Below are 10,866 nucleotides of genomic sequence, written 5' to 3'. Positions count from 1 at the left end.
ATGTGAGAGGGAGCCAGACTCAAGCTGGCCTGAAAAGGACTTTCCCAAAAGGGATTCCTGGAGTAAGGGAGGAGCCTCATCTGTGAGAGTCTGTGTGGCATGGACCTCCCACACCCTGAGGACTGAAGTTGGAAGCAACTAGTCAAATGGAGGCCTCACCATATGAGATCATTGCAACCAGATCATCTCAACAAGGTGTTCTCCAAATAATCCATAAAATCACCTTCTGGGAGAATCAGAATTAGGAAATCTGAGGTGTCCTTCCTAAGAAAAACATCATCAGATTAATTAGATACCATCAAATAAGATCTTTACTATGTCTGACTTCTCCTTTTCTTTGCTCCATCTGTAAGAAGCATTAGAAATCTCAGCTTGCAAGGGAAGTAGATACTGGGTGGAGGCATCTAGGATAAGGAACAAAGATGGAAGCAACCATGCTCTTCCTCTCCCTTGCCCTATGCCTAAAGCAATACCAAGCTGGAATACCAACACCAAACTTTGATTTATGTGAAATTCATGTTATTTTTAATGTTACCATGAATGCCTGCGAGAACTTGTTTCTACCAAAACTGACTGTAGGACTTATCGAAGGCTGTCCAGGGAAGTTACGGTACTTGCTTGAGATCTCATCCAAGGAGCAGAGAACAAGTCTAGAGAAGAGGTTTGAAAGAGCAAGGTGAGGATGGTGGGGAGTGAAGATAATAGGAAGAAGGGAGATAGAGTTTTATTCCTGTGCACCCTATGGATTCTCCCTTTTTCAAGGTGCTAGTTACACTGCAGGAGACAACAGGCCAATAAATCAAAGGAATATACAGTAGAAGGCAATCATTTGTACAACTTTAAGCTGCAATTTCATCTCTCTGTATCTTTCTATAGAACATGTTTACTGATAATTATGTTTCCTTAATAAAGAGTTTAAGGTGGAAAAAAAGTATTGATTACATTAGTTATATTTGTTGAAATAATAATCACTGCCTGGAGAAAATTGTGTTCCTTGATGTTTATGCTACCTAACAGGCAAGTGCAATCATATAAAAATGAGAAAAATATGTTTTTTAAGATTTTATCTATTTAGGATAGAGAGAGAGCATGAGCACACGCAAGTGTGTGTGAGCAGGGGGAGGAGCAGAGGGGAGGGAGAGGGACAGGCAGATTCCGTGATAGCACCGGGCATGGAGCCCCATGCAGGGCTCAATCCCAGGACCCTGAGATCAAGACTTGAGCCAAAATCAAGGGTCAGACACTCAATGGACACTCAACCAACTGAGCCACCCAGGTGCCCCAAAATGACCAAAATTCTTAACTGGAGTGCTCATGATTGTTTGAAATAACTGTACATGACTTTTACATTTACCTTTTCAAGCAAAAGTAAGAAATCTAAAATGTATGTTCCCTTTATTACTCTTGCAACATTTCAGTGATATTTTATTTTACTTCTTTTAGGTATCCAGTGCCTTCCTACTTTCTAATATCCAGGTCCTGGAGGAACAAGAAAGAAACTAGCAAACCTTTTTCTTAATTTTTCCAATTAGTGAAATAAAGCACTGAAACTCTTTATCTCTATTACTGAAATTGTGAATTCTCTCCTTAAAAAAAAATTGCTTTCAGAAAACAGTTACTGAGAAGGAAGCAATCACTTGGGGGTGGGGGGCAGGGTGTGGAAACTTCTTATTGCCCCTAAGACCTAATGGTGTCTTTGTTGACCCTGAGAGAAAAAATCATTTTTGACACTTTATAGCATGTAAAAGGTGAAGTCAGAGAAATAGAAATTCAGACCCTGCACTTTACAATTATCAATCTAATTGGTTTACAAAGGTTAATTTCATTTTCTTGTGGTAAGGGATCATGATTCATATTTTCTTATCACAGTTCTTAGAACTTCCTTTGTTCCACAAATATTTATTGAATGATTGTTATATTGCAAGCACTTCGCTGGACATTCATACGCATGTTGTGTAGTTAACTGGGTCTGACACTAAGGAGATTATAGGTAGTTAAACTGTACTGATGTTTATATTTTGTCTCCCAGTCTAGTGGAGAACTGGTATTATTCTCTCATACAAAAACTTTCCAATGGACTCAGCCTGATTTTGGGTCAATTTTGAATTTCAAGTTCCTAGTGATTGGTGGTGACTTCATTCCAGGACAAATACAAGGTGACTCCAGGAATTTAGTTCTGGACTGACGTTGACTATCCAGGAAAGAATCCACACAAGCTTCACTGGTTTTCAAAGATCCTGTGAAATAACAAAATTTTGTCATATTCTCACCTTGAACAAATTACAACTGAATCCAGATCTGGATTAGCAGTTTGGCCTCAGAGAGTTATGGGTGAAAAGTTAGGGCTGGCATAGCAACAAGAAGAAAACATGCCTTGCTAAATTTTCTTTTTTGTACCCAAACCCTTTTTGTTATACATATGGCTCCAGTGGGAGTAATTACAATGTGTCCAATGTCATCCTTGAATAAACCTTTTTCTTCCTATGCAAGAGCTAGTCTTTATATGTTCCATAAAGCACCTGGCATATTGTGAGCATTTAAGAAGTGTTTAAGGATGCAACAATGGCAACTAAGAATCTAAACCTTGGTTTCCTGTGGCTATTGTAATCTCAGTGGAACTCTGCTATGACAAAGGAGGAGGAAACATCACTTTGGTTACTGCAATATTATTATTGCAGCCTATTATCCCATCTGATCTGTTTATTAGAAATCCCCACACTCTATTTTGCTTTAAAAAACACTGGGAACACAATCTAGTTTTGAGAATAAAACAAGTTCATTTTATAAAAGCTCATAAGTTATCTATAATTCTCCTATTAAACCTTATTGAACATGATGAGATCTGCAAGGGATGAAGGAATGTTACGTGACAAATGGCAGGACCATTAGAATTTGGTTAGGGTATGTATAATGAGAATCAGGAAATACAGAAAATTAAACTTTTCTTTCATTACCATAATACGTTTTTAAGAGGATTCCAGAAGCACTGTTGGTAAAATGGCCATCACCAAGGAATACACAGAAAGTAGCAAATTCAAAGGACCACCAGATCATTTTTCTTCCATGGGGGAAAAAAGTTTCCATTTTTAACTTGACACAAATAACTTATGCTCATGAATTCTTAGAAGTGGGAGAATATTAGAGATTCTCTAGCTCAAGTATGGGACATGGCATGTATAGATTCTTTAGTTTAACAACATTGTCATTATTAGATATTAAATGCTGGTCTTAAATGCAGAAGGTCATATTCATATTTTTAAAGGTCAACACCAGCCAAATGATCAAATAAAAAAAGACCCTAGAACAAGTAAAACAAAGGACGGAGGGAAGAAACTGAGAAAGTAACTCAGAAAGAAAAATAAAATTGTCAAAGAAATGGCTCCAAAGTCAAAGAGAACTCCCATCTCTCCCCTCCCCCCACTTTTAAGAAGATTTCACTTTATCTAAAGAGTAAAGCACATGCTTTTAGATCCAAGGGTACCTGGTTCAAATCTCAGCAGGGGCAGATTTCTCACAAACTAAAAAGGCACTCTCCCTATTAAAGGAACTGACTTAATACAGTTGTATGGACCATTACTGTACAGAATGGGATTCACAAACTATTTTCTAAATGGGGTCTTTTTGTGCATGTACAGTAATTCCTATAGAAGCCTTTTACAAATAAAAAAAAGGAAAAAATGTGGGGGGAAATCTAAGAACCCATGATTTGAGCCTTTAATAACTATTGGTGTATTAGAGACAGCCATCTGCAGTAATATAGCAGATCAGGTCTTCCTGGAAATGACCTGAAAAAGCATTTGAAGGATAAAAGCTTAATATTTGTGCAGACGTCAGATGCCTAGAAAAGATGAACAAAATACACCTTGAAGTTTGGCCTCAGTGTTGGACCTCAAAATGCATGGTTTCCATGGAACTTCATTTAAACAGGAAGTAGCACTCAAAAAGTTCCTCAATAAAGACACTATTTTGCTTGAGATTTCCACAAGAAGACTTTGTTGAGTAAATTTTTATATGGCACCATAATTTGACTGCTGAAAGTCCTCCTTAACAGTGAAACCTTGAAAGACATGTGGTAAACATTCTATCTAATCCATCTTATAACAGAACTCTGAAGAAACTATTAGAAATCTACTTCTACCATAAATTTATATATAAAAAGTAGGCTTGATTTTGTTCCACATATTTGTGGTAATTTATTATCACTCTCCCTGGGAACATCATTGAGGACAGAATCATATTGAATTTTGAAAATACTTCCTTCTTCACCAGTTTCATTGTATATTCTTCTCTGGAACATACTAGACTCTACATAATTCCAAATTTGGGCAGAGATTCCAAAATATGAGTAACCCAACATACAAACAGTCCTTTCAAAAGTAAAATTTATTTCCTACAGAATAAATCTGAGCACTGGGTCAACATTTCAGGTCATAGACTTCAGAGAAAGTAATTTATTTGACACCTACAATTCATCCCAAAGTTTTATGAACATCTTATCTTTATTATATTAGCTTTGAGTGACAAAAAAAAAGAAAAATTTTAAAGTTCAAACTGGTTTAAAGAACAGACATAGAAAGTTGGCTTTCATGGTTAATAATAAGAACTGGTTTGGGAGCAAAACTGGATCCAAAAGTTTGAAGGATGACATCAGAAGTCAGCCTACTTCCCCCTGCCTCTCAGGTGGTCTTCTCTTTAGGTTAGCTCCTCTCTCAGGCAAGCACCCCTCTCAATCCCACAGGAGGGCTCAGCACCTGCAGGATTGCACACATCCTCACAAACACATGTCCTATGGAAACAGCTATTCCCCTCAACGTTGCAAATCAAAACCCCCTCTTGAAAACTCAAGCCTCAATTATTGTTTGATTGAACTGGCCTAGGTTTAAATGATAAAGTGTACAGGGATTTCCTTTGATTTTAGCCAATGGAGATAAAAGAAAACCATGTATATGTCTTAGGAGTTTGACCAAAAGAGTGACCAAAGGACATTCTTTTGGTTTCAAATGTCTTGTGCATAACAACAAGTGACTCAATAAATTTGACTTGGAGTATATATAGGGATACACATGCGCATACACATACACACACAGACACACAAACACACATACACACAACAAAATTATACAGTCTTGGAAACTAAGACTGAGCGGTAATGTAGGGTCAAAATCTGGAAACAATTTTACCTAAGTATAAAGCTACTGAGTCCTGCTAAAAAATATAATCTTGATCACATAAAGAAAAAAGTAGAAGCATAGCCGATCCTCAATGAACATGAATAAATGAATGAAGTCATTAGAAGAAAAACAAGGTGAGCGGTGTGTCGTGGAAGCTGACAGAAGTAACTGCTTCAATGAAGGCAAAGAAAATCTAGCTAACACTCTGTATGTATTAAAAGTGAAAGCAGCTTCTTCCATAGCAAGATGGCGGAAGATGACTTGACTACTTGCGTGGCGCCCTTTTTGGATCCGCATCTAGTCTTCCCTTCTCTGCATAGGAGCGAGAGATAATGAAAAAGAATTATTACAAGGGAAATTAGATCTTCTTAGTGATACCATCATGGTAGGCTTTGTTATGGACATATGCAAAAACCTTTATTCTGCTGATATTCCATGTGCTTTGAGAGAAAAAAGAACCACAGTTGTTGCACAACTGAAACAGCTTCAGGCAGAGACGGAACCAGTCGTGAAGAGTTTTGATTCAGAAACTATAAAGCAGACACGGTCAACCAGAGATGGTTGGATGCTGTTTGACTAACTGGCGGACAAGCATGATTTTAGGCAGGAATATTTAGATACACTCTACAGGTATGCGAAAGTCCAATATAAATGTGGGAATTACCCTGGAGCAGCAGAATATCTTTACTTCTTTAGAGTGTTAGTTCCAGCAACAGATAGAAATGCTTTGAGTTCACTCTGGGGAAAACTGCTGACCTCCGAAATCTTAATGTGGAATTGGGATGACTCTATGGAAGACCTTGCATGGTTAAGAGAGACCACAGAAAATAATTCTGTGAGCTCTCCATTTCATTTCCTTCAGCAGCAAACATGGCTCGTCCACTGGTCTCGGTTTGTTTTCTTCAACCACCCCAAAGGGCATGATAACATTAATCTCTTCCTTAACCAGCCACAGTATCTTAATGTAATTCAGATGATGTATCCACGAATACTGCACTATTTGACTACAGTCATCATAACAAACAAAGATGTTTGAAAATGCCAACAGGTACTAAAATATCTGGTTAAATTTATTCAACAGGAGTCTTGGACATTTAAAGACCCAATGACAGGATTTGCTGAATGCTTATCTGTTAACTTTGGCTTTGATGGGGCTCCGAAAAAGCTGAGGGAATGTGAATCAGTCCTTGGGAATGATTTCTTCTTGGTGACTTGTTTTGAAGATTTCATTGAAAATGGTCCTCTCTTCATACTTGAGACTTTTTGACTCACCCACCAGTGTATCAGCTATTAACATGTTGACAGACAAACTGAACATGACTCCAGAAGAAACTGAAAGGTGGATTATAAATTTGATTATAAATGTGAGATTGGATGCCAAAATTGACTCTAAATTAGGTCATGTGGTTATGGGTAACGAAGCAGTCTCACCCTAATCAGCAAGTGATTGAAAAGACCAAAAGCTTTTCATTTAAAAGCCAGATGTTGGCCATGAATATTGAGAAGAAACTTAATCAGAATAGTAGGTCAGAGGCTCCTAACTGGGCACCTCAAGACTCTGGCTTCTACTGAAGAACTGTATAAAGACAAGATGAAAAAAACTATGAAATAAAGATGAAATAAAAAGCCATTACATAAAAGGTGATGTACATTTTAGAAACAATTAACATATTGTGTATAAATTTTAAGGAATTTGAATAAAATTGGCTGTGTCTCAATTTTTTAAAAAAGTGAAAGTGAGTTTGGGGAGCTAAAAGAAACCTGGAATCAAATTGGATATTAAATAACATTCTGTCCTCATTAGCATTTAGTTATGGTTTGAAAATTTTAAATCTCTAAAATAATTCATACATCAATTTAGCAAATGAAACAATTATTGAGCATCAGGATACGCACTTGGGATATAAAATGAAATTAAGTATCTGCTTATCAGGGTATCCCTATGGACAACAACAAGCAGGGGAAGGTGGGAACAGTAGAGTAGGAAAAATTCAAAGAGAGTTTGTTAGACTTGAGAGGTTAAGTTCAAGGAATACCAAGTGCTGAGTGAGGGATCAGGACTAACTTAGGGAAAATTAGGCAACTGACTCTAAAAGAGAGCTGATCGTATTCCTTTCACAATAAGAGAATAATAGAATGTCCCTACACATACAAGAGTGGGGTTAAGCATGACATCAGGAGACAGATGTGGACAAATGTCTCAGCCAAGGACAATGCAGTAAGGTGCATAAGTAGGACAATATCAACAATTTTATCCATGGTGGGGCAGTTTCTAGACAATCCTCAAATATTGTCCAGTGAAGCTCAAAAATTTCTTCCAGATGGTTTTCCTAACATGTCTACCGTTCTATTTATTCTTTGACTTATGGGATTAATAATTTATTTAATAAACTCTGTTATTAATTTTTATAAGACTCACTAAAAGGAGCCATGAAGTCTGGAAAAGTGGTTTTCCAGTAGCCCACGGGATAGCCATGTTTTCTAAAAAGATCCTTGCTTTCATCAAAAGAAGGTGGAGTTTGGTTTGGGGAGAACAATGCTTTAAGACTGGCTAATTCAAGAGCTTATAATCCAGTAATATTTAACTTCATAATTCCAAGTCATAGTGCAGAGCATTTTGGCCATAAAATTGCTCTGAGCTTCGCATACCTCAACTGTATAATAGAGGTAATGGACACTTCACAAGATCACTGGGAAAATTAAATTAGATGATAGATAGTAAACCATAGTACAATGTACAAAACTGCATAAATTCATTTTTTAAATTTTGTTTTGACTTGATTTCCTAACTATACACTAAAAAAATCCCCATGTTTGTCTTAGTTTCCATAATTCATATTTAAATTTTCTTGTAGTCATAAAAAAATCCTGGCAGTGAACTTCTCAAGTGGTTAAAGTCACTTGACCTTTAACCCCTTGCTTTAAAAATCTCTCAAGAGATATGTTAAATGGCCCAGAAATATATTGCCTGTCATGTCTTATTGCTTAATTAATGGCCAACTATGCCGATGCCCTGTATGGACTGCCCTGAAGTAATTGTGAACTGATCTTGTACTCAAGGAAATGAATTGACTCCACAACATCAGCACTGTCATAGAGCATTTACTGTATTTAAATTTCCGCAACCCTTAGAATAGACAGAGCATGCAAGGGCTGGTTAACTGAGCACACAAACATCAGCTGAGCAGATAAAAATGTTCTGTTGCTTACTGTGCCACACAGCGAATCATTCATTATTGGTTTCTGGAAACTGCTTTGTGCATCAAGTAAAAAGCTACCAAGTAGTAAGCATTTTTATTTTAGCCATATTTGTGATAAAGCTAGAAGTCACTGAATTCTTTTAATAATAATAAAAAATCATGGTTTGAAATTGCTCCATTTGAAGAAAAACAGAACTCTGGAGGATGGGAAGCAAATTTATTGTGAAAGTTCATGATTTGAAATGGGTGGGTACTTTCTACCACGTAGAAAGTATATCCCAAAATAAAGGAAAAAACTAGTGATATTTTAAACTCTTTTTCTTTCAATATAGAGAGCAATATGACTTGGTGATGAAATGTCACCAAATAATTTTGGATCTTTCCTAATGAATACAAGGTATTTATGATTAAATATGAATTTTAATCTTCTCAGAGTCTCGAATTTACTCATCTGTAAAGAACTCAGATCACTAGTATTTAGAGATGCATTATAGTATCCTCAAAATAACATTTTCAATATGTCTATGAAGCTATGACATTTCTAGCTTTAAAAACTTACTTTAACTCTTTTTCCGGTGGCGGAGTCTGGAGAAGACACGCAGAGATGGCACCTCGCAAGGGGAAGGAAAAGAAGGAAGAACAGGTCATCAGCCTTGGACCTCAGGTAGCTGAAGGAGAGAATGTGTTTGGTGTCTGCCACATCTTTGCATCCTTCAATGACACTTTTGTCCATGTCACCGATCTTTCTGGCAAGGAAACCATCTGTCACGTGACTGGTGGAATGAAGGTGAAGGCTGACCGAGATGAGTCCTCTCCCTATGCTGCCATGTTGGCTGCCCAGGATGTAGCCCAGAGGTGCAAGGAGCTGGGCATCACTGCCCTCCACATCAAACTACGAGCCACAGGAGGAAATAGAACCAAGACCCCTGGACCTGGGGCCCAGTCAGCCCTCAGAGCCCTTGCACGCTCAGGAATGAAGATCGGGCGGATTGAGGATGTCACCCCCATCCCCTCCGATAGCACCCACAGGAAGGGGGGTCGCCGTGGTCGCCGTCTGTGAACAGAATTCCTCAAATTACTGTTTTCTGTTAATAAATTGGCTTCGTGTGAGCTAAAAAACAAAAAAACAAAAAAACAAAAACTTATTTAAGCCATTTTGCGGGAGGAAGGGTCCAGATATATCCCTCAATTTGAAAGCAACCATCCCCTCGCCTGGGTTCTGGGCAAGGAAGAGAGGGAAAAAATGGAGAGAGAAGTAATTGGCAAGGAAAGATACAAGAAAAAGAAAGATCAATGAAAAGGAGAAAAGTAGAGAGAGGACCGGGTGAGTAAGCAAACCAGGATAACTTCAAATTCCTCCGATATGGGAAAACCGAGTCAAAGCTCTCAGGACCGAGCAGGGCCATAGTGTTATTTATAAATCAAAATGCTCTGTTTTTTAAAATAAGATGACTTTTCAAAAATCATTAAACTAATTTTTAATTTCATCTTGGCATAATGACACTTTTCCCATTTCCTTACCGCCAAATCTACTCACGAGAGTAAATGGGCGGAGCACGTGACCAGGAGTGTTCCAGCCCTGTTGCAGTTACTCAGAGGCAACTGCAGAATACATTTATTTAGGACACCACACATCCCTAGGGTGCATATTTGTTTTATAGTCTTGGCTTCTCAACCTGACCCCTCTCCAGGTTGCCAAAAGTAACATCATTCAATTTGTAACTCAATGTTTCACCAACAAGATACGTGTTTTGTAGACCTACGGAAGACAGAAATCTTTGAAACTAAAAGGTGCCTGGATTAATGGGGCTGACATGCAGCCCAACTCTAAACGGCAAAGGACCAATGAAAACAATCACTGTGTCCTGTGTCAATTCTGTCTCTAGGTAACTTTGCCTTCCTGCCTAACACGTGGATTTTGTATCATCCTTAAGTTGCTATAATATTGAGACATGAAATTTGGAGGATTTGAAATAAATGCAGCTAAATGGAACTTTTGGATGAAGAATCTCTGGTTTGTTCAGATCTGTTAAAGTAATAGGGAAAGGCACAAAGGATCAAGGCAAGAAAGGCCCCAATCTTTGTTCGATGAGTGATAAAACAGCATTACTTGGGGAAAATTGGCCTGACCTTCACCTACATGATGCTTCCGCTGCCTCAGTGATTCTTGCTTTGCTCTGATTAGGTAAAGACTGCCCCTTTCCCTGCAGGAAAAGTCAAAGAACAAAAAGGGGAAAAATTCTTGACTTAACTATAAAGGATTTATTTTTTTAATCACAGTTGGGCTCATCCAAGCCAGTTTCTAATCTTATTTTTTTAGGCTAAAAAAAAAAAGTAAGAAAGAAAGAAAAAGAAAAAAAAACCTCTCTTTTAAAAGAAATTCTTTGGATCATTTTCTTTACAACCTCTAGTCTAGATCTCAACTCACATTTCTTGGATGTATTTAAAAAAAAAAAAAAACTCTTCCTCATTTGAAATGATAGCTTTTTCATTTC

The 10,866-nt window shown here is 37.6% G+C and overlaps 1 protein-coding gene and 1 pseudogene across 1 annotated transcript; both read left to right on the top strand.

Moving 5' to 3' along the window:
* Window positions 1-5,417: 5,417 nt before the first annotated feature.
* On the top strand, window positions 5,418-6,743 carry LOC113917444 (annotated as a pseudogene).
* A 2,214-nt stretch (window positions 6,744-8,957) lies between these two features.
* Window positions 8,958-9,431, top strand: LOC113917445 (40S ribosomal protein S14-like). The gene has a single exon (XM_035722422.1). It carries the CDS (start codon window positions 8,976-8,978, stop codon window positions 9,429-9,431), a length of 456 nt encoding a protein of 151 aa, XP_035578315.1. The 5' UTR covers window positions 8,958-8,975.
* The last annotated feature ends 1,435 nt before the right edge of the window (window positions 9,432-10,866 follow it).

This window comes from Zalophus californianus, chromosome 1 (genome assembly GCF_009762305.2).
Source record: "Zalophus californianus isolate mZalCal1 chromosome 1, mZalCal1.pri.v2, whole genome shotgun sequence".
In the NCBI taxonomy this organism is placed as follows: domain Eukaryota; kingdom Metazoa; phylum Chordata; class Mammalia; order Carnivora; family Otariidae; genus Zalophus; species Zalophus californianus.
Note: the sequence above shows the minus strand (reverse complement) of the source record. Positions and strands in the feature narration are given on the sequence as shown.